This window comes from Brachyhypopomus gauderio, unplaced genomic scaffold (genome assembly GCF_052324685.1).
Source record: "Brachyhypopomus gauderio isolate BG-103 unplaced genomic scaffold, BGAUD_0.2 sc51, whole genome shotgun sequence".
NCBI classification, from domain to species: domain Eukaryota; kingdom Metazoa; phylum Chordata; class Actinopteri; order Gymnotiformes; family Hypopomidae; genus Brachyhypopomus; species Brachyhypopomus gauderio.
In genome coordinates this window covers 2,623,586-2,647,864 of record NW_027506876.1, presented here as the reverse complement: position 1 = coordinate 2,647,864, position 24,279 = coordinate 2,623,586, and the positions used below count along the sequence as shown (strand labels likewise).

The 24,279-nt window shown below is 41.7% G+C and overlaps 1 protein-coding gene across 7 annotated transcripts in view; it reads right to left on the bottom strand.

Annotated features, from left to right (window-relative positions):
• hectd4 (HECT domain E3 ubiquitin protein ligase 4) overlaps positions 1 to 24,279 on the bottom strand; it is a 168,319-nt gene that overhangs the window by 22,922 nt on the left and 121,118 nt on the right. For all 7 annotated transcript variants that reach the window (XM_076987116.1, XM_076987115.1, XM_076987110.1 and 4 more), the window contains exons 41-64: positions 22,226 to 22,408; positions 21,901 to 22,065; positions 21,153 to 21,322; positions 20,934 to 21,049; positions 20,420 to 20,523; positions 19,964 to 20,125; positions 19,549 to 19,697; positions 19,329 to 19,408; positions 18,890 to 19,053; positions 18,347 to 18,584; positions 17,844 to 17,980; positions 17,627 to 17,753; positions 17,336 to 17,473; positions 16,941 to 17,077; positions 16,195 to 16,355; positions 15,932 to 16,113; positions 10,098 to 10,303; positions 7,508 to 7,638; positions 7,140 to 7,345; positions 6,591 to 6,770; positions 5,120 to 6,504; positions 4,830 to 5,037; positions 4,343 to 4,566; positions 4,054 to 4,199 (exon numbers count right to left, since the gene is read on the bottom strand). In XM_076987116.1, the coding sequence (XP_076843231.1) occupies positions 4,054 to 4,199; positions 4,343 to 4,566; positions 4,830 to 5,037; positions 5,120 to 6,504; positions 6,591 to 6,770; positions 7,140 to 7,345; positions 7,508 to 7,638; positions 10,098 to 10,303; positions 15,932 to 16,113; positions 16,195 to 16,355; positions 16,941 to 17,077; positions 17,336 to 17,473; positions 17,627 to 17,753; positions 17,844 to 17,980; positions 18,347 to 18,584; positions 18,890 to 19,053; positions 19,329 to 19,408; positions 19,549 to 19,697; positions 19,964 to 20,125; positions 20,420 to 20,523; positions 20,934 to 21,049; positions 21,153 to 21,322; positions 21,901 to 22,065; positions 22,226 to 22,408 (5,099 nt within the window). The remainder of the gene's footprint in view (positions 1 to 4,053; positions 4,200 to 4,342; positions 4,567 to 4,829; positions 5,038 to 5,119; positions 6,505 to 6,590; positions 6,771 to 7,139; positions 7,346 to 7,507; positions 7,639 to 10,097; positions 10,304 to 15,931; positions 16,114 to 16,194; positions 16,356 to 16,940; positions 17,078 to 17,335; positions 17,474 to 17,626; positions 17,754 to 17,843; positions 17,981 to 18,346; positions 18,585 to 18,889; positions 19,054 to 19,328; positions 19,409 to 19,548; positions 19,698 to 19,963; positions 20,126 to 20,419; positions 20,524 to 20,933; positions 21,050 to 21,152; positions 21,323 to 21,900; positions 22,066 to 22,225; positions 22,409 to 24,279) is intronic.

Genomic DNA, 24,279 nt, shown 5'->3' with positions numbered 1-24,279 from the left:
ATTTGAGTGGTTTTTATTGGTCTAAAGTGGGGTAGTGACTTTGAGTGACAGGTTTTACAACCTCTCCCACGGCGAGGTGCGAAGGGGAGGGGGGGAGGGTGAACCAATAAGCCCACAGAGACAAGCTGTAGCCTCAGAAGTGATTGAAAGCTGTTCTAACCAATAGTTTACTTCCTTCCGAAGCTAACCAGCCCTCATATGACATGATTGGTCAAGTATATTTTTAAATTGAGCCCTCGGAAACTGGCGCTTCATTTCCAATTTCGGCCGCTAGCATAGCAACATAAGCTAACCCTTTGCTAACTTAAGCTAAGCTCCCCAGAACACACTGTTCGGCGAAACTGAAGCAGCCATGGATTATTTTGTTCGTTTTTATGCGGATTGTGGATACTTTTGAACATAAACGGATTACTCTTGAACATAAACGGATTACTTTGTGTGGAATATATGGGCAATTTTCGGAATTTTCGCCAACCCGGAAATGAGACGGTACACCGGCTACGACGCGATTCTACGTACTGTGAGTAACAATGGATAATTTTTCATAAGCGATATTGTACAAAATATATATTCTAATACTAAACATTAACTAAGCGTTAGGTTATAAACAGTTTTGGAGCTTTTGAGTGCTGGAGTACTCTGTATCGTGTCGGATGCTACCGGAGTTGGCTACGGTAACCTAGCTTATGCTGTCGGACTATATTGGACATAAATATGATATCATAACGTTCATATTTGGACATGAAATTTAGTCATTGGAATTTTCTGGTCTTGCTGTAATATGTGCAACATTGTTGTTTGTCGTAGCTCCTCGGTTTCGTGTAAGGAATTTGTTGGCATGTTAGCTTAGTTGGCTAATGGTGTGTGTCGGGTGTGGCATATTTAGACATGGGTGTGGTGCACTTGACATACCTTGGATAAAGCTGAATAACTTTTCAATGCTTGCATGGATTTGCTCCATTTTTTCTGTGTTGTTAGAAAAGACCCTAGCGAAATTTATTGTAATTTCTGATACCACATTTGAATAACTATGTGAATATACATTCCAGTCATGTTCAAGTTCAAGTCAGCATTTTTGACATTCCTGGCATATTAGCATCTGCAATAGAGGCTCTAAAATAAACCAAATTATGTGAATATGATACTGAAGTGTATTAATATGTTCCCCCAACTGCCTACTTCAGTTTGAGCCATGAATGATAATTTTCCTATATGTACAACTTGAGATATCTAGTTTTAATGTGAACTATGTCAAAAATGTTAAAAATGGCCACCGGGCGTGCGAATCTGCAGCATAAGGTTAAATCGATTTTACTCTTGTTTATGTCCTTTTTCTATTCTTTTTTTCATACTTGATAGTACACTTTCTTTTTTATCTCATATTAATTCTATCACCTGCTCTGCTTACTTTCACTTACGTAATATTAACCGACTCCGTCCCTTTCTTATTCCTCATGCTACTGCTGTCCTTGTTCATAGCCTTATCACATCCAAGTTAGATTACTGTAACTCACTTCTCTTTGGTCTCCCGAATAAGACTCTCCATAAATTGAAACTGCTCCAAAACTCTGCTGCCCGGGTCATTACTGGTACTCCATCCAGAGAACACATCACCCCGGTATTGCAACAGCTCCACTGGTTACCCATTGAAGCCAGAATTCATTTTAAAATTTTAACGCTCACATTCAAATCTATCCATAACCTTGCTCCTCCTTACTTGTGTGAACTGCTACATGTCTCCACTCCATCCCGTTCCCTCAGATCCTCATCCTCCACTCATCTTACTGTTCCTTCTGCCCGTCTCGTCACTATGGGCAGTAGAGCCTTTAGTCGCTGTGCTCCTCTGGAATTCCCTTCCCCCCGCTATCAGGAACGCTGACTCTCTTCTCTCTTTTAAATCTCTATTGAAAACTCATTTGTTCAAGTTAGCATATTCTCTCTAAGCTGTTCTGTGGTGTTTGTTTGTCATGACTCTTTTAGTATTGTTTTTACCTTGATGTATTTAAATGATTGCTGATTCAGTCTATTACTGTTGCTTTTATCTGTTTGTAAGGTGACCTTGGGTTTTTGAAAGGCGCCATCAAATAAAATGTATTATTATTTTATTTATTTCTTATTTATTTACATTATTACATCCAGGGTGGAAAGCAAAGTAGGAATTTCATTGTACAGGGAAGCTTGCTCCTTTGTCACGGTGAGGGGGCCAGGTCGCCACCAGAGGGCGCGCATCCCGGCCAGCAGCCGATCCCAGCACACACCCCCGCACACGCAACCACTCCCACAGTCACAATCACCATCATACTGAGCACCTGTTTCTTGTTTACTTTGCTCTTCTTAAGCCCGTAGGTCGTCTGGTCCAGTGCTGCACATTGCCGCTACATGAGTGTCTCTGGTTTCTGCGTGTCAGTCTCTGCGTTCCCTACCTGCGTGCGCTACGAGCTTTACTTTGCAACACTTGCAGTGTATGCGTTACGAGCCTTACTAGTGTGCGCTACGAGCTTTACCTTGCATCACTTATAGTGTATGCGCGAAGAGCTTTACTGGTGTGCGCTACGAGCTTTACCTTGCATCACTTGCAGTGTGCGCTAAGAGCTTTACTGGTTTGGTTGCCATGGACAATAAACATCCTTCTGTTCAACCCCCGTCTCCGGCTGCCTCTGTCCCGACGCCTCCGGCGTCACATCCTTACTGTGCATATGACAATAAAGCCTTGAATCTATCTTGTCTCATCTACATTTCAAGACTGTTATTCTTTTTTCTGCCAGCGGGTGTCACAACGGTTCGCTATCAATAAATATTTAGTATAAATAAATAAAGAACAATAATTTTTCTAAACAAAATTAAACACAAAGTTCAAACTGAGCTTGTTAAAAATACAAACAACCAAAAAAATGGAATTGCTCTTCAACGTGTTTCAAATCAAATCAAATATATTTGTATAGCACTTTTCACAACACATGTTGTCACAAGGCGACACATTCACTTTCCATAATCTTATAAATATATTAAATATTTAGAATTAAAAATATAAATTATTGAAACTAAGTTCCAACTAAATGGGTAAGTCATGCTTTGCAAAAACAAATGCTTAGTTGTTTGTAGGGATTTTGCAAATGATAACCTATTTATCAAGTCAAAATTGGTATCAGGAAACACATCGGCTATTCGCCGGTCAAACATCTCTCCATTTGAATCGACAACATAATACGGTGAGAGAACTGAATGAACATAGACAGGAGTGAAGCAATTATTAGTGTGAAGCTCTTTTTTATCCTTCCATCTCATTCTACCAATTTAGCATTTTGTGAAAAATTTAAATGTGCTTTTTTATTCTTTGTCTAAATGTATTTTGGATATATATTTTGCACAAAGCAGAAATTAAAGCAGGAAACCTAAAATAGACAATGGAGAAGCTACTGAAAACCACGTCATAGTCAATCATAAAAAGTAATTTAGTCACATTACTAGTTAGTTTTTTATTATTATTTAGTTAGTTTGTTGACCTTTTGTGCAAATGTCAACATTCCAATTTTTTTGTTCGGCAGCCAGTTCTGCCTTTTGTGCAAAGATGCCATCTAGCGTTAATTGTGTCAGTACCAGCTTCCTTGTGTAAAGGAGGGAGGTGAAAACAGCACAGCGCTAGTTGTAGGTAGTAAAAATAGTAGGTATTAAAATTAGTTAAATGACCGGCTCTTGGCACTTCTAGGTATAAGTATGTTAATGAGATGCGGCGCTTCTAGTGTTAATGTGGCTCAACGCACTTCGTCACCCACGCAAAGCAAATCCTAACCAAATGATCATATATTGTATATTTAAAAACATTAAGAAATCATACAAGAGGCTCTAAGAAGACAGTACTGTAGTCTGCAGAATGAGATAATTGTATTGGTGACTTTAGAAGGTAATCACATGATGTGCAAATAAGTGATTTGGTACAGATCTAAATGATACAAATGTACAAAATAAATCAGAATAATTTGTGAGGCTGTTTTATGTTCTTGTTGCCATTTTATTTTGTAACATTGGCTGAAAGCAGTGTGTGAGATGACTCACCGGACACTGTTAAGTACAGACTTCTCTTTGATGGGGGGCTTGGTAATGGGTCTCTTTGTGCTGACTACTTTGCCCTGATGCTGCTCCTTGCCTGACTTACTGTACTTGCACTTGTTTGGTTTCACTGTGCCATATTTGCGAAGAATCTGTTGATAGAAATATGGCATACATAGACGTTGTTAGCACATTTCAATAGTAGACTTGCATCAAAACTGGTTGATGACTTCTGAGTCATCTTTTGGAGCATATGAATCTTTACGTATATTGAGTAATATATGTAAACAGTAACCTGTGTAAGCTGATCGTCAAGCACTTTCTTAGGAGGTCGTACATGGTTGAAGAACATGTATAGTAGATTGCCAGGTGTCTGAGAGTTTATCTGTTCTTTGCTGAGATAAATGTCAGACACTTTCACTGGCCTGGTGGGAGTAAGGCTGAGTATCTGCTCTGAGTGGATGCAACTTTTAAAGATGTCTGTCAGCACATCCCGTGCCCCAGGAACAAGCTTGTCTCCTATTTGAATACCAATCTTGGTTAGACATGTGAAGCAGTCTGCTCCAAAAAAATTAAACATACTAATCAGCTGCAGTCAGTATCTGTAGAACTGATATTAATTACACCTGCAACAGCTGGTCACTAGTTACTATCAAGCAGAGGAGTAAAATGAATTTGCCTGATGTAAAAACATATTTTAAAACCAAGATCAGAATAATGTAGTTTAGTCTAAAGCCTGTAATATAATGACCAATCCAACAGAAAATCTAAAGTAAAATGACCTCTGATTGTCTTGTCAATAAAGTAGTCCTCAAGTGCAGAGCTTCCTTGTGTATCAAACAGACTTTGGTTAACACTTGAGGCAGTCAGGATTTCTTCATTAGTCATTTCCATTAGCTCCTCTTCACCTTCAAGACTGGACAAACCAATGAGATCACTGCTGTTGAAGAGGCTGGCCCGAATTTTCTCTACTTTGGCCCTGGCCCGTACCTGTAAAGCAAAGTCAAGTGATATACCAGCCGACAATAACCAAAATTATATCCTTTTAAACAAGCACCCCCCAAACACCTACCTCTATGACAGCATAACCTTTAATGGAGTGTGCCATGCTGATGTTGTTGCCAAGTGAATTGACAGAGTACAAGGATCCCGCATCAGACATGGAGGCTGTTTCCCCCCCATCTAGCTGTTCCCCAAGGCTACCAAGACTGCCAAGGCTTCCTGTGCTACAAAGAGAGATGTCAAGGCTTTCCTGACTGGAGATATTATGGGGATCTAGAGGTCCTTGTGACTGTGCAGAGGTTACTTGTGGAGTCACAGTGGATGCTAACAGTTCCTGATCCACAGACAGCTCGCTGGCAGTCCGGGACACCCCCTGAGAGGAACTGCAAATGGATGTCTGGCTTGTTGATGCTGAAGCACTCGTGCTGATAGCTGGGGTGGCACTGCTGGAACCATCTGGACTGTCCACAGTGCCTGACTGAGGTCGCTCTGCTTTAGTGTCCTGGGGAGTACTTGGAGTCCCAACCGCAGCTCCTTTTGTCTTTTTAAGGTCCTCCATCTGAAGAGGAATGAAGATCTCATCTTTGAAAAGGCCTCCATGTGCATTGCACGCCCGTCGGATTGCCTTACGCACTACAGCTTCTTCCAAGTGAGTGGGAATGCCAGAGAGCACCAGCAGCCTCCCATGAGCAGTAGGACCAACAAGAGCTTGGCAAGCATCTGCTACAGCATCTCCAGTCACAGCTAGTCCCTGAGGGTCCTTGTTGGTTAGATGCCGTACGATCATGAGTAAGGTCAGCCCACGGTGGAACCACAGCATATCTTCTGGCTTTCCCCCTGCCACGTTCAGTAAAGCACTATCACTCTCTGATAGTCTTGCACTGCTTCCAGAGCCCCGTTTTCCTGAAGCTACAGCTGCTGCAACAACAGCTGCAGCTGCTCGTTCACGTTTCAGCTTGACCTTCTTGCGCTTAGACAACAAACTTGGACTTTGGGGTGTTTGGCCTGGTGAAGATGATGAAGATGATGATGAATCACTAAGATTTGGTGCATTGGATGATGAAAGAGTACCCACAGCTGAGGCGGCACCACCCACATTTAGGGGCAATGTAACCTCTGCTACAGCCAGGCACACCTCCATTAGGGCATGGAAGTATGTGGAGAAGCGGCTTTGCTCAGCAGCCAGTGCCAAAGAGCCACTACTTCCTGAGGTACAGGAGCTTGAACTAGCCAGCCCCCAGCTTTGTGTTTCACGGTCATAAAGCTTTCTGAGTTCCGTCTGTAGAGCCATGAGAACAGCCAAGCAAGGATTGATGAGCAGTGCAATTGAGCTGGACAAGCCTGAGGGACCTTTGCACTGTTCTAAGTGATGGATCTTACGAAATAGCTCAGCAAGCAAGTGAAAGATCAGCTCCTTGATACAAGGTGCAAGATCAGTAGTCCACAGAAGTCCACCTTATGGAAGAAAAACAAGGTGACTGATTAAAGAGTAGAGGCTAGAATAATGAGACCAACAAGTCAGTGAAGAGGCTCTTTCTTACCCAGTAGCTCCACAACCTGCAGTAGCACAGAAGAAGGCACAGTGTCAAGTTCCTCCTCTGAATGCTCACTGCTTTCATCCAGTGTCCATGTCAGGAGCTGTTCAGCAAAGGCCAAGGCCAAGGGAAACTCCAGAGGCAGAGCATGCAGTACAAGTACTGCTCCAGGTGGGGGAGACACACCTATGAGAAGACCAGAAAAACAACTGAACGACTGAAGCTTCTCTGTAAGCACATGACAGCACATGACCACACGACCAGATACATTTGTCACAGGTGAATGTGATATACTGTATAATACCATTACATCAGACATCAGACTAAACGTCTAAAACATTCTACACAAAACATTTCATAAAATTATACATAAAACATCAAAAACTACACACAAATGACAAAAAAACTCCATACAAAACATAAAAAATATATAGACCTCAATGCAGTTACAAATTCTCTAAATAACAGTAGTTTGATTTACAAAACAAATAGTGAACAAATAAGCTTATCTATGACAGAGGCATAATGAAATATATAATGTTTTGCTGTTCTAACCTAGCTTGATGTGCACTTTGTCAGTAGGAATGATTATGCTGGGGTACTGGTTGGTTGTGGGGGGAGGTGTAAGGCCTGTATTAGAAGGAGATGCATCCAATGGGTAGCAAACGGCCTCCATCAGATTGAGCTGGCCATTGCGCCGCACCTTGTGCCCTAACCCGTACACCATGATCCGGGCCCAGGGAGCTTTATACAGAGATGAGCTGAAGTAAAAGAGAATTAAGCAGGGATGATGATACCACAATATCAACAGGCCTTTCATCTTACATTCATCAGAGGTTTTATGGCATGTTGTTGAATTCTTTTTTGAAGTATTTTTGGACTGAAGCTTCATACTGAATTATTCAAAGGGAATGTTTACTCACTCTTTACGGCATCCAAGCTGACTTTCTTTACAAGATACAACCACAAATGCAGCACCAGGGAAGTTCACATCCATGCTGACCTTTAACTCTGAGATGGGGAACTCCTCTGATGTGAACTGGTCTGGGGCATTCTGGAGTTTCACCAATAATATAAAACATTATGTAATAAACAAACACCAAATAAATTAAGATCTGAAACCATACACACTTGATCACACAAAGCAATGTCAGTATCTTGTTATGTACTGAAATGTCAGTATCTGCTAAACGTTTAACCAAAACTGCTGCAGGCCAGACTCATCCAGCTGTATGGGTGAGATCTTCTATCAGGAGATAACATATTTCCTGACAGATAGAAGCCCGCAGATACAGCTGGGAAAACAAAAACCAGAACCCCTCATTGTCAGCACTAGTGCGCTCACCTCTTAGTCTTTAGTCTTTATACCAATGACTGTACCTACACCACCATGGTGACAACACTGCCCACAATAGTCTAGCAGCTGGTGTTCTGGTGCAGGTCCCACCACTTAATGCTCAACACCCTAAAGACTCAAAGATATTTGTAGACAAGATACAGTACCTCACTGTTACTCCTCCTCAACATTACTTGCATCGATGTTTGCTTATAACAATATTTTATCGATGATCAGAGTCTGAGTGATGTTTTATTTTGATAAATTAAAAAAAAATTGGGATTCTCTCCCAATTACATCAGTTTTTACCCCCCACACTTTAAAGGCCTGTCCGTTAAAAAGGGTCTGTAGCACAAAAAAGGTGACTGCTGGCCTAGACCCTGTCATTTAGCCTATAGACCCTGTCATTTAGCCTATAGTCAACCAAATGGAGCACATTTCCTTTGTTTTGTTTTAATGCATGAAAAACAACTGTGAAATGTTTATTTATACATAGCCATTCAACTTCAAACTATGTATAACAATTTCACAGTAATAAGGTGTAAATAACAATAATATGCAACAAGATCTTCATTATACATTATACTGAACATTACTGCAGGACTTTTGTTTATTGTTAACTTTTGTTTACATTTAAAATGCTTAATCAAAAAATATACAGATGATTCATACTTTATGACATGGCTCATTATCCTGCTGGAAGTAGCCATCAGAAGAAGGGTATATTGTGGTCATAAAGGGATGGACATTGTCAGCAACAATACTCAGGTAGGTTGTGCAAAGTGCCAGGAAAATATCCCCCACACCAGTGCACGACCACCAACAGCCTGAACCGTTGATACAAGGCAGGATGGATCCATGCTTTCATGTTGATTACGCCAAATTCTGACCCTACCATCCAAATGTTGTAGCAGAAATCGAGACTCATCAGACCATGCAATGTTTTTCCAATCATCTATTGTCCAATTTTGGTGAGCCTGTGCAAATTATAGCCTCAGTTTCCTGTTCTTATCTGACAAGAGGGGCACCCAGTGTGGTCTTCTGCTGCTCAAAGTTCAATGTGTTGTGCATTCAGAGTTGCTCTTCTGCATGCCTCGGTTGTAATGACTGGTTATTTGAGTTGCTGTTGCCATTCTATCAGCTCAAACAAGTTCTCCTCTGACTTCTGGCATCAACAAGGCATTTGCGCCCACAGAACTGCCGCTCACTGGATATTTTCTTTTTTTCTGACCATCCTTTGTAAACCCTAGAGATGGTTGTGTGTGAAAATTCCTGTAGATCAGCAGTTTCTGAAATATTCAGACCAGCCCGTCTGGCACCAAAAACCATGCCACATTCAAAGTCACTTAAATCACCTTTCTTCCCCATTCTGATGCTCGGTTTAAACTGCAGCAGATCGTCTTGGTCATGTCTACATGCCTAAATTCAAGTTGCTGCCATGTGATTGGCTGATTCGACATTTGGTGTTAATGAGCAGTTGGACAGGTGTACCTAATAAAGTGGCCGGTGAGTGTGTATATATATATATATATATATATATACACACACAGTCCCTGACATAAGTTCTGTCGCTGATCCATGTTGTGCAAACAAAAGCTTATAACCTGACTTTAAATTCATCGATTGGTTTTAGAAATGACTCATATGAAAGCTGAAACCCTCCCAAATGAGATTTAATTTACGAAAATAAATTTGCTTTACTGCAGAAATATTGATTTGAGGCAGGTAAATCTCATTTGGGAGGGTTTCAGCTTTCATATGAGTAATTTCTAAAACCAAGCGATGAATTTAAAGTCAGGTTATAAACTTTTACTTCCACAACATGGATAAGTGACAGAATTTATGTCAGGGACTATATATATATGTTAATTCCCTTATCTATGCACTCTGTATACATGTGAACATTCCAGTATGTTTGATTTGTTTCATCAAAACAAATGCCTTATGTATGTAGCATACCTGCCAAATACAACTTGTTTCTGATTCTAAACATCTGTCCATCATTATTATTAATAAGTATAAAATACTTAAAAGATTATATGAAATCATATGGTGCACATATTCAACAAGCTGAACTACAAAATATTGAGTATTGTAACAGTGTATGATGTCATAGCAGATCTTTCATTAGACTAAAATCTCAGACCAAGTACTACCAAAATGGAGAACTTTTGTACCTGGAGAAAGCAGCAAATCTGTTTGGTAAGCTCCAGCAAGCTCTCTTCTCCTTGGTGCAAGGCCCTGCTGATCGCCACAGTCAACCACTCACGCACGGTCTGTGCGTTACCTTGATAAAAGAGCTCAGTTGGGGAACAGCTCTGGCCTTGAAGGTTGTGAAGCACCGACTGGGCCAACAAGATAGAGTTTGAGCTGATGGAGCCATCTAACAGACAGAAATCAGGAAGGAAATTTTTCAGGGAAAATGATAGCAGCATTATTTCAATTAGTAAACTTACAAATAGTAAACTTACAAAAATGCTATTACTGCTCATAATGTGATCATATATAAAACCAAGCAGTTGCTAGTTAGCCCTAAAGTCAAAGTCAATTTTATTTATATTATAATATTATTTATAAATATACATACACTGCTCAAAAAAATAAAGGGAACACTTAAACAACACAATATAACTCCAAGTCAACCACACTTCTGTGAAACCAACCTGTTCAGTTAGGAAGCAACACTGATTGTGAATCAATTTCACCTGCTGTTGTGCAAATGGAATAGACAACAGGTAGAAATGAGAGGCAATTAGCAAGACCCCCCTATAAAGGAGTGGTTCTGCAGGTGGGGACCACAGACCACTTCTCAGTACCTATGCTTTCTGGCTGATGTTTTGGTCACTTTTGAATGTTGGTGGTCCTTTCACACTCGTGGTAGCCTGAGACGGACTCTACAACCCACACAAGTGGCTCAGGTAGTGCAGCTCATCCAGGATGGCACATCAATGCGAGCTGTGGCAAGAAGGTTTGCTGTGTCTGTCAGCGTAGTGTCCAGAGGCTGGAGGCGCTACCAGGAGACAGGCCAGTACACCAGGAGACGTGGAGGAGGCCGTAGGAGGGCAACAACCCAGCAGCAGGACTGCTACATCCTCCTTTGTGCAAGAAGGAACAGGAGGAGCACTGCCAGAGCCCTGCAAAATGACCTCCAGCGGGCCACAAATGTGCATGTGTCTGCACAAACGGTTAGAAACCGACTCCATGAGGATGGTATGAGGGCCCGACGTCCACAGATGGGGGTTGTGCTCACAGCCCAACACCGTGCAGGACGCTTGGCATTTGCCAGAGAACACCAGGATTGGCAAATTCGCCACTGGCGCCTTGTGCTCTTCACAGATGAAAGCAGGTTCACACTGAGCACATGTGACAGACGTGACAGAGTCTGGAGACGCTGCGGAGAGCGATCTGCTGCCTGCAACATCCTTCAGCATGACCGGTTTGGCAGTGGGTCAGTAATGATGTGGGGTGGCATTTCTTTGGAGGGCCGCACAGCCCTCCATGTGTTCACCAGAGGTAGCCTGACTGCCATTAGGTACCGAGATGAGATCCTCAGATTCCTTGTGACACCATATGCTGGTGCGGTTGGCCCTGGGTTCCTCCTAATGCAGGACAATGCTAGACCTCATGTGGCTGGAGTGTGTCAGACCTGAATCAGATTGAGCACATCTGGGACATCATGTCTCGCTCCATCCACCAACGTCACGTTGCACCACAGACTGTCCAGGAGTTGGCGGATGCTTTAGTCCAGGTCTGGGAGGAGATCCCTCAGGAGACCATCCGCCACCTCATCAGGAGCATGCCCAGGCGTTGTAGAGAGGTCATACAGGCACGTGGAGGCCACACACAATACTGAGCCTCATTTTGACTTGTTTTAAGGACATTACATCAAAGTTGGATCAGCCTGTAGTGTGTTTTTCCACTTTAATTTTGTGTGTGGCTCCAAATCCAGGCCTCCATTGGTTAATAAATTTATTTCCATTGATGATTTTTGTGTGATTTTGTTGTCAGCACATTCAACTTTGTACAGAACAGTATTCAATGAGAATATTTCATTCATTCAGATCTAGGATGTTATTTGAGTGTTCCCTTTATTTTTTTGAGCAGTGTATTTATATTATTTATATGTTGTATATATAATATAATTTTATTTACAACACATGTCACAAAGCAGCTTTACAAATTCATGGGTCCAGATCCAGGGGCAACAGTGGCATGAAGTGCCTCATGAATGATTCAAAATTTGAGTAAAATAACACTAACAAATTTCTGTTTTTCTCTATAATAGGTATAATGAAGCTACTGGATTGCTTTAGTAAATGGTCCTCACACTCACTCACTCACTCACTCACACACTCACACACTCTCTCTCTCTCACCAGCCACTTAATTAGGTACACCTTGCTAGTACCGGGTTGGGCCCTTTTTGCCTTCAGAACTGCCTTAATCCTTCATGGCAGATTCAACAAGGTACTGGAAACATTCCTCAGAGAGTCTGGTCCATATTGACATGATAGCATCACACAGTTGCTGCAGATTTGTCGGCTACACATCCATGATGTGAATCTCCCGTTCCACCACATCCCAAATGTGCTCTATTGGATTGAGATCTGGTGACTGTGGAGGCCATTCGAGTTCAACAAACCAGTCCGAGATGATCCACGCTTTATGACATGGCGCATTATCTTGCTGGAAGTAGCCATCAGAAGATGGGTACACCGTGGTGTTAAAGGAATGGACAGGGTCAGCAACAATACACAGGTAGGCAATGGCGTTGACATGATGTTCAATTGGTACTAAAATGGGCCCAAAGTGTGCTAGGAAAATATCCCCCACACCATTGCACCACCACCACCAGCCTGAGCCGTTGATACAAGGCAGGATGGATCCATGCTTTCATGTTGTTGACACCAAAATCTGACCCTACCATCCGAATGTTGCAGCAGAAATCGAGACTCATCAGACCAGGCAACGTTTTTCCAATCTTCTTTTGTCCAATGGTGAGCCTATGCGAATTGTAGCCTTAGTTTCCTGTTCTTAGCTGACAGGAGTGTCACCCGGTGTGTCTTCTGCTGCTGTAGCCCATCTGCCTCAAGGTTCGACATGTTGACTTAAAGACTTAACTTTAAACTTAAAGAGTTTTTCCTTGTCACTGTTGCCCTTGGCTTGCTCACTGGGGGCTAGGACTCAGCACTTGTAAAGCTGCTTTGTGACAACAACTGTTGTAAAAAGCACTATATAAATAAAATTTGATTGACTGATTGAAAAAGGCATTTGCGCCCACAGAACTGCTGCTCACTGCAGATTTTCTCTTTTTCGGACCATTCTCTGTAAACCCTAGAGTTTACAGAGAAGTTGCCGGAGTTGCTGCCACCCTCCAGAAATGGTTAAATTTCATCTGTCCTGCAAATGACCTCATACAGAGCTAATTTCTGTATTTTTCTACATGGCTGCCTGCCTACCCGAGAAACACTGAGACGAGGAGAGACAAGCCTTTCTTGGGATCCATCCTGGGCCAGCCACCTCCTGCCTAACCAGATATGATGAAGGATCAACCCACTACCCTGACTAACCAGTGTGGATGAAGGATAAACCCACTACCCTTGACCCTCTCACCGCCCGGAATTCTACCCTGCTATGACTAACACTACCAACCATCAAGACATTTAGGACTGAATAGGAATTACAGTCATGGCCAAAAGTTGAGAATGACACAAATATTATATTTTCACATGATCTGCTGCCCTCTGGTTTTTATGTGTGTTTGTCAGATGTTTTTATCACATACAGAAATATAATTGCAATCATATTATGAGTAACAAAAGCTTTTATTGACAGTTAGAATGAGTTAATGCAGCAAGTCAATATTTGCAGTGATGACCCTTCTTCTTCAGGACCTCTGCAATTCTCTGTGGCATGCTCTCAATCCACTTCTGGACCAAATCCTGACTGATAGCAGTCCATTCTTGCACAATCAATGCTTGCATTTTGTCAGAATGTGTAGGTTTTTGTTTGTCCACCCGTCTCTTGATGATTGACCACAAGTTCTCAATGGGATTAAGATCTGGGGAGTTTCCAGGCCATGAACCCTAAATCTCTATGTTTTGTTCCCTGAGCCATTTAGTTATCACCTTTGCTTTAAGGCAAGGTGCTCCCATCATGCTGGAGAAGGCATTGTTGATCACCAAACTGCTCTTGGATGGTTGGGAGAAGTTGCTCTCGGAGGACATTCTGGTACCATTCTTTATTCATGGCTGTGTTTTTAGGCAAGACTGTGAGAGAGCCGATTCCCTTGGCTGAGAAGCAACCCCACACATGAATGGTTTCAGGATGCTTTACAGTTGGCATGAGACAAGACTGGTGGTAGCGCTCACCTCGTCTTCTCCGAACAAGCTGTTTTCCAGATGTCCCAAACAATCAGAAAGGGGATTCATCAGAGAAAATGACTTTACCTCAGTCCTCAGCAGTCCACTCCCTGTACCTTTTGCAGAATATCAGTCTGTCCCTGATGTTTTTCTGGAGAGAAGTGGCTTCTTTGCTGCCCTCCTTGAGACCAGGCCTTGCTCCAAGAGTCTCCGCCTCACAGTGCGTGCAGATGCACTCACACCTGCCTGCTGCCATTCCTGTGCAAGCTCTGCACTGCTGGTAGCCCGATCCTGCAGCTAAAACACTTTTAAGAGACGGTCCTGGCGCTTGCTGGTCTTTCTTGGGCCATTTTTGTGCAGTGCAATGATGACTGCACGTGTTTCTTTAGAGATAACCATGGTTAACGGAAGAGAAACGATGATCATCATGAACAATGAGAAACAAGCACCAGCCTCCTTTTAAAGTGTCCAGTGGTGTCATTCTTACTTAATCATGACAGATTGATCTCCAGCCCTGTCCTCATCAACACCCACACCTGTGTTAATGGAGCAATCACTGAAACGATGTTAGCTGGTCCTTTTAAGGCAGGGCTGCAATGAAGTTGTAGCAGTAGACTTTGTAAAAATTAATATTTGTATCATTCTCAAAACTTTTGGCGATGACTGTACATAAAGAACTGATGTATATAAATACACACCAAGACGGAATTTATTTATCCTTCACATCTTTTCTTTGTTTTTCTATCTTTTTAATTGTTGTCATGGTGACCGGTGTCAGCCAAAGGAGGATGGGTTCCCCCCCTGAGTCTTGGTTCCTCTCAAGGTTTCTTCCTAAAGCTCTCTTAGGGAGTTTTTCCTTGCCACTGTTGCCCTTGGCTTGCTCACTGGGGACTTGGACTCGGACACTTGTAAATGGATGCAGCCACGAAGCCACCAGGTTTGCTGGAAAATTCATTTTTAAGAAGCTTCCTAATGGAGACACTGACAAGACTAAAGTTGTTTGCACCTCATGCAATGTGGAATTAGTTTATTGCAGGAGTTCTACCAGTCTGAAGTTAAATGTAGTAAATGTTGGCTTACATTTCAAATCTCATGTTTAGCTGAATAAACATGTTATCAACCACTTTTAATATACAGTATAGGGTTACAAATTCATTTTTGACTGAATATTTCCTCTTAAAGTATGTAGGCATACAGTACTATTTTCATGTTTAACTGAATAAACCGTTGAACACGAGTACATTTTATTGAGCATGTTTTTTTTCTTCAAGTATCAGAGGAGAACAGCTTTCTCAAGCAGTCATTGATGCATTTTGGAAACAGGAGATGAGCCCCTGGTCTAATGCACCCTCTGTATTAAGAAACCCTATCTCAAAAACTGACTTTTAGTCATTACTTGGGTAGCACACATCTGAATGAGCCATTTTTTAAATCTATGCCCACCCCTAATATATTATTTATATATATATATATATACATACATACACACACACACACACACACACACACACACACACACACACACACAAGTGATCCGTCACATAAATGAGATCCGTCACCCTTCACCCTCAACAACAATGAAACCTCCGTCCAATCTACACAGGTATGAAGCAGTTTGCTTTTGGAAACCTTACAAAATGTTAGTTTTACCTGACAGAGGTGGAGCAAGCAACTGATTAGACAGCAGCTGCAGGTGTTCAAGGGTGATGTCCCGTACAGCTGGGATGTGGAAGAGTCGTGTGAAGGTGTGAGGGCTCTTTGGCGCAAAGATATTGAGTAACGCCATGCGGCAGTACAAACGTGCCAGAGCACTCTCACCACGCAGTAGCTCCCTGAAACACACAAACACAAAGACTCAAAGACTGTCCATCTGTTTCATTGGTTCATCTTAGTAAAGTGAATTTTTGCTTCACCTGTGAATCTGAATGTTGCTGCTGTCCAGAGACACAAGGCCATTGGCAGCAGTTCTTCGAGAACCTGCTGGTGGACGCTCCAGTATCTCAATGGGGTACCAGTACCTGACCAGCACACCTTCACTGCGTAAATATGTCTCCACCTGGACCAGTTCATTTACCTGGGCAAATGTGTATATGTACACGCATGCATACAAAAGCAAGCACAAACATATACAAAGACACACAAACACACAATATTCATCATATACAAAAGTCTTATTCAATCATGAAACATGGAGGAAAGAGACTCATTGTGTGAAAGATAATGAGATAATGCCCAATAATTTACTATGAAACTATGAGGGGAAAAAATATGGATGTGGGCAGGAGGTATAGGACACCTGCGAAAGGGAAAGTACCGGTATACATAGTGTATATTTTAAATGGAAAGTATACATAGTTTATATTTTAAAGGGGAAGTATATATAGTGTATATTTTAAAGGGAAAGTATACATAGTGTATATTTTAAATGGAAAGTATATATAGTGAATATTTTTTAAAAAGATGTAACCAATTTCATTTGTCATTTTATACCTGACGTGATGGATATTGGTTAACATCAGGACTTATTCACTATTTGTCATCTTTATATTCTCTTTAGCATTATGCTAATCTGCTCAATATTTCTCTCAAACTAGAATAAAGAACAAACTCTAAAATAACTGTTTCTCAATAAAGGTTTTTTTTTTTACAGACAACTTACAGAGTCCACATCAAGAACCATTCCATGAAGGCCAAATGTTTTAAGCATGCCTCGGACAGCAAACTTGGGTAAGGCCGTTCCTCCTGTGCTGCTGCCAGTGTTGCTGCTTTCAGGGCAGCGTATAACCACCGTCAACCCTACAGGATATGGGTTTGAATTCACACGAACATGAAAACTTAAAAAAAAAAAAAAAATTGAAAATCTAATCTCTCAAACACAGGCATTATTACAGACTCAAAACCCTGATGATACAGACCACTATTAAATAATTTACTTTGTCCCAACTTATCTCACAGGTTAAAACACGAAAGCACATATGTGTTCAACTAATGGTGACATTCTCTCCCTAACACATTTATTCCCCCTCTGCAATAGAGAGCTTTAGCTGGGTGTACCTTTACGGACTTTGTCAATAGTAAATTTATTGGCCTCGTCTTTGATGTCCTCGATAGTTGGGAGGTAGAGGTCTCGAGGAATACCCCCATTCTCCTCATACAGGAACTCCACCGTTTGTCTTGCGATGTCCACCATTCCTAGAAGACAAACATAACCCACACACACAAAGCAAAGCAAATATTTACTGCAATTATTTACTCATTTTGTAACTCCAAATTTGAATTGGCCATTTTATTTGTTACTCAGTAAATAAAACTATATGAACAGAGTATGTAAATTATTGTTCTCACCAAGTTGGAGAGCTCCTTTGATCTGATCTAGACCTGATTTCCTCTCCGCTTCATTCCTGAAGCGGCGGCGAATAGTGGGAAACACTTTGGTCTCCCAGGCTTTCACAAGGAGGGCGTAGTGGTCCTCCTGGGGAGAGCAGACGTAGAGTGAGACTGGGGACGATGAAAGTCAAATTAAAATAAGTATCTCTGAAAACAGTAAGACCACTTTCCTCACCCTTGGTACATCTTCGTCATCCTCATCATCACTTTCATCATCAGCAAGATGTGGGGGATGTGGATTAGGGCCTGAGGTCACCAGATTCTCATAGCTAAGCTCAACTTTGTAGTAACAGGAAGCATCACTGTTATACTCTACTCAAAGAAGAGGTAAGAGGTAAGGTAAGAGTTATGGACATTACAAGGTTTTTATGCTGTTTAAGCAAACAGGTTTTACATCATATGCATATTATTGTGACTTTGAAATAGGACCCCTACCAAGATAACCCTACCTACTAACCCTAACCCTAGCTTCAGTTTTCATTTATGAAATTAAAACACAAAAAAGCTTACAAGATTAACTGGTTAAGTGTGCTTTTGCAACAGTAGAACAGAATGAATACGTAATGCAACTGTAGGTTCATTGACAACTGGATTAGAGCATGTTACAGGAATCACTGCTAAGAGCAGTTCTACACAATATCTGTCACTGATGCATCAACTGTGCAAGACAAGCCTTACGTTGTTGAGCAGCTGCAACAGCAGCAATGCGACAGGGAGGTCCATGGGAGCCTGAATCAGACGTCACACTGGCCCCAGCATCATTGTCACTGTCTGAGGCCATTGCAAATGGTAGGGCCTCAAAGTTGGCACTGATTTCCTCGGACAGGTCTATACACAGATCAGCAGCGTTCCGGTGAGCCTGACCCTCTGCGTATGCAAACGGCCGGCACCCAAAGTTAGCACGGACCTTTGTGTTCTAGAAATGTGCAGATACACAGATACATTGTTTAGGTCCATAGATGGTAGATGCAGCTTAGCAGTTAATGTAGTGGCACACAAACTATGTTCTAGTATTCTGATGTAATTTGGCAGTGACCTTTCGCAGTTTCAGCTACTAAACTAACCATTAAAAAATTAAAAAACATACTGAGAAGGAACTGTATCAGAGCAACCCAACATCACTAATTTATGACCTCAGTGTAATATATCTACAGGCTGGAAGTTGTAATGTATTTAATTGATATCGTTTGGGTATGATAGGGTACTTATTCGATAGGGTACCTTCTTCTGAATGTGGACTAGGGGCCACATGCCTCCAGCCACATCTTCCAGGCAGGGGCTGAGACGCTGACCACAGTAGGTGAAATACACCCTGCCTTTAGGAGCCTGTCCTGGGGGAGGTGGGGTTCCCTCCAGACGCTCCCAGCCGATCCCAGCAACGTCTCCTGAGTAAGCCAGGGCAATGAGAGAAAAATGAGCACATCATCCCTAACTTTTATTATTATGCACAGTGAATTATACACAGTACATTAAAATATTAGATGAAAAATAACAAGTGCATGCATGCAAAATGTTTGAAAGAGCAGCTGGTCTAAATTATACAGCAGTTTTTATCCTTGTCCAGAAATTCACTGGCTATATTCTAGATACAGAAATGTGCTACTAAGGTGTCAAAAACATCCATCAAAACAAAAACATCAAAACATCCATGACATCTTACCAGGAAGTAGAGTCACATCCAGTCTCACACTCTTCCACTGCAGCAAACTGGAGCCATTATAATGCACTGCCCTGCCATTACTAACAAAGGAAATACATCAGAAATATGAGTGTTACACCAGGTACATAATCTAATCAGGAGTGTTAAAGAGGACATTTCAACAAGTACTCAGTATGAGCCAATTCAAATAAATGGGAAAAGGATATCAAAAAAAGAATACTTGTGAAAGAGACAGGTGCCAACAGGGTTAGTCCAGGCACCGTCTCTCTTTTCTGCTTCTGTGGCAAAGCCAAAAGACACAATTGGACCACTGTCATCCTCAGAATCTCCGTAGGTCACTATTTCGATCTCCCAATAAAAGGATGGAGCCTGAGAAAAGACAGTGATGATGGAATATTGTGAACAGAAATGAGTGACAGCCTCTTTTGTGTGCAAAACTAAAAAGAAAAAATGTACAGTGTTTGAAATGTAATTATACACAAATCACATGTTGTACACATTTTATTATAAAACTGTAGCTTTAATTTCAGCTTTGTTAGGTCAGACTGAAAACCTTAAAAAGCTACCCTGGAAATAGATGATGTATGCTGTTAAAGGTTGTATGCTGTTAGCTGTACCTTCTTCAAAATATATACCTGAACAGGAACTGGTGAAGTGGCATAGATGAAAGTGCCTCGCGGTAGCCCCCCCCCAGCACTGGGGTCCGCAAGAAAGGTCACAGAGGTCAAGTGGGATGAGAACATACAGGCACGCACAGGTGGGAAGACGTGGGATGGACACCATGTAATCTCCTTTGGCTGCAAAGGGAGAGCCACACAGAGATGTCCTATGACAATATTTAAATGTAAAATAACTTGTATTTAGATTATGCAAAACCTAATGTGGTAAAAATCCACTAACTTGAATAGAAAAGTTCAAATCAGCTTGCCAAAATCAACATTAACAACTTCCACAACATGAATGCAAAAATCTCAAATCAAGACATTCCCTTCAAGTTAATGTAATCACAAAACACTTAATAATGCTACCAAATCCACATCCTATTTTAAACTTTAATAACACACTAAGACCAAGAAACAGAAACAAGAGACCTGTCTTCTGTCCGTCTGGAGAGGGAGAGGAGGGGGGCGGGCGCAGTCTCGGTACAACATTCGAACTCTCTCACACTGAGACTCCACCATGCCCAACCGCTCACCTACACACACAGAGATGCATGCAAGCACGCACATACACACAGATGCACACATATACACACATACACACACACACACACACACAAAATTACTCAGAAACTAAGCTAGAAGAAATCATCTTTTCAGTACTAGAGTAAATGTCATGTTATTCAGTATTTACTTCCTGAATTACTTGCCAATTATCTGCAACATTAACTGTAAAAAAGGCAAAGCAAGTCAATAACGCCATCAAAGCAAAGATGAAGACAAAAATGAATCAGACAGATGATGGCAGATTATAGTAAATGAACAGCATAGCAGTGAAACTATTTCTCAGTGAACGTTTCTATAATATTTACAACAATTTTTTCAACTACAAATGCACATTTTGTGTATTTTTTATACCATGTCTTGTATGGAGTGACTACATTACCAGGGCTGCACTCCTGTGCCACTAGGTTGAGAACCTCCACAGCAGCAGGGCATTGCTGGATAAACTCCTCACAGAATGAACTGTCCTCCAGCAACTGAGCCATTACCAGACATGCTCTATGAGAGAAAACAGAGTCACAACCACACCATTTACAAGAGCCATTCACATATGAGACCAGAACAAGAGTGACAGTCCTGCTTTAGCGTTCTATGTTCTGACCTAGTCCTTATCTCAGCCAACAGGCGCACAGCAGCCATGACTGGACTGGATCCGTCTCCAGAGGCCGGTAAGGACGTGTGGATGGACAGGCTGCCTTCCTGTGGCAGAAGCATGGACTGCACTGCCTGCACAACCTTCTCAGTGATTGAGAGCTTATAAAGTGGCAATGCCTATAACAGAGGAACATGTGCACGGAATTACTGATTATCACCAAATACAGTGTAAACATTTAAGAAAAGAATTGCATCCTTAAACAGGGAAATTTATTGTTATTTATTGCACATAAATATAATGTGTTGACCTTACTAGACTGAATGTATTTATTTCATAAATGACTTTATGAAATTACTGTGTGACGGTACGGAGGCCCCCTGTCAGCAGCGGCAGTATGCTATGTTTTTCTTGTCGCTGTGATGCTATCTTCGTCCCTCAGAGGGGTGTGGCCCATTAGGGACTTCCCCACATGAGGGTCGTTTGTTGTTCCTCAATTCAGATTAAGTGACGGGTTTTGACTTGGTGCACTTTATTCTATTAAACCTCCCTTTTTCCTGAGACTGGTGTGATCGCTTCCTTATAGCTCCTTATATATGCAATAGCTCCTAAGCATATGTAATATGTGTAAGCTCTCTCACAAAAAAGCTATTTTGCTTACAAATTGTAGCAGTTGACTGTATGCGTGTTACCAAGAAATACAATTGGCAAAGTCAGCTGACAGGAAATGCTGATGAAGAATCTTTCACAGTCTCACCTCTGAGCGAGGGGTGCAGAGGCGGGAGATGGGTACAGTCAAGATGTCAGAGGCCTTACACGTTCGCCGATATTCACATGAGGGAAACCTGACTGTGGCAATGCCTTCTTGCTCATTAATGGACATGACGACGCCAATGCTTCCCAGAACTCCTTTCCCCCCTACCTTTAGAACAGGTAAGGCAAAGACTAAGCAAGCACAATTAAGATCTAGGACAGAAAAGCCTCTGGGATGCCTGTTCACCCAGACATTCCACATGTCAGTATAAGTCTAATTTATTTATATAGCGTTTTCAGTGGGAAGGAGTGTGACTCCATAGTCTTACCTGGACCTCTGAACCGATCTTGATCGTCTCCTTGAAGCCACCCAGGGCACATAAAGCTGCTACAGCTTGTCGGCCAATTGCCTGCAACTTGGCCAACTTCCTGCCACTGCTGCTGCCACTCTCCAGGATGCTTTCTGCATATCTACCAAGCTGAGGTATGTACATCAGGGCCCGGGACAACACCTGTGGGAGAGAGAGTGCGTGTGTGTGTGTGTGTGTGTGTGTGTGTGTGAATGGTGTAGTGACACACAGAAAGATAGATCACTAATGATAAGATCAAAGTCGTTAGGGAGACTCGTGCATTGATCAGCTTTTGGAGGTAAGGAAATTTAAATGGTCTTCAATATATTACTGCTGAGAAAAAGATCTTGTTAATTGCTGACCCCCCCTGACCTTGTTGCACATGAGATCTTTCTAAACATGTGTGCACGTCATCCTTGACTGAGTTTTCGGTGACAAGTCTCTCTACTGAAGGGTCGTGGATCTGTCTGGAGGAGAATCACGCTGCTCTGCAGGACAGACTTGCGGAATAGCATGCTGCCACATGGGTTCAGCCAGAGGGATACCACGCTGTTGCATGGACTGGACTGGAGGCAGTGTTGTATAAAGTATTAGAGACCCATACTTGAGTACTCTATCAAAAAATTGACTTGAGTAGAAGTTGAAGTGTTCTTTAAAAACTTTACTTAAGTAGAAGTACAGAAGTATTCAGCATTTTTTTGTACTTAAGTATTGCAAGTAGTTTATTCTAAAATTTATTACTCAAGTACTGAAAGTAAAAAGTACAAGTATTGTGTTTTGAATTAATTAAAGAAAGCCGTTAAAGTTTGATTCAGTTGTTTTTATATATCACTTACAAATCAAAGATGTCAAAGACCACAAATACAAGTGTTCTGTATGTACAAACAAGTAGCAACTTAAAAACTGGGCTTAACACTTCGTACACAAAAAACAGATAACCTATGTCCCGCTACGTCGTAGGTTTGACGCAGAAGTACAAGTTCGCCTTAATTTAGCTGAGAAAACTAGGTGTATTTTGGACGTTAAATCTGTCCATCGGATTCTAAGGGTGAGCCTACTGCCCTGCGTTTACCCTCAATAAATGCCCTTACCCTATAAAAACACTACACTATAAAAATGGGCACATGATTAGTCAGCATGAAAAGAGACACGGCTTACTGTTGCTAAAAACACAACTCAGCGTGACATCGCCTTTATGATTGTCAGCTAATGTTAAGTGAATACTGCAGCCCGTCATGAACATAATTAGTGTAGTTAGCCAAGATATCTAACCTAACTAGCGCTTACTGACAGCTAAAGCTGGAGTGTCTTCTGTGTGTTATATTTATAACTTACATTGATGTGTTTCTTCAAGTTCGAAGGTCAATATTTGAAGGCCAATATTTATTCTGCCTCTTTAGGGAGGCAGAGATGGCACTTCATCCTATAGGAATTTACTTTCACTCCAGCAAACGCAAACACTAGGTAGGGCCAGGGTGGTCTCTTTCCTCACCCTCACCGCCACAATCACAGTACCATCTCTTTTAATGAGATAAAAAGCGAATTATTTGGAATAATTTCGAGTATATGTGTATTTGTAAATTAAGCTGAAGGTGCTGGAAAATACTGAAAATAGACCTTCAAACTGCCGTACAAGTGCATGAATTCCACCTTGTAACTTCACACGTACAAAAATCGAGAGGTGCACGACCTCGCGACGCGCATGGGTGGAGCCACCGCAATTAATTACGTCATTTTTGCCGGCAGTCACGACGTGTCAAGTGAACCTAGATTGCGAAGCTCAAGTGTTGAGTGAAGGCAGCAGCAGAGTAAACGAGACGCGACCGGAGCATGCACAGTTTTCTCATAAGACAGCCTTATTGCTTGACCCAGTGACAGCGCCAGCTAGGGTTTTACCCTAACCCTAGTAAAAATGGAAGTAGGAAAAAAAATTATACTCCAGTAAAGTACAGATACAGCATTTTAGTTCTAAAGTACAGTAGTGAAGTAGTTCTACTTCGTTACTATATAACTCTGACTGGAGGGATACAATG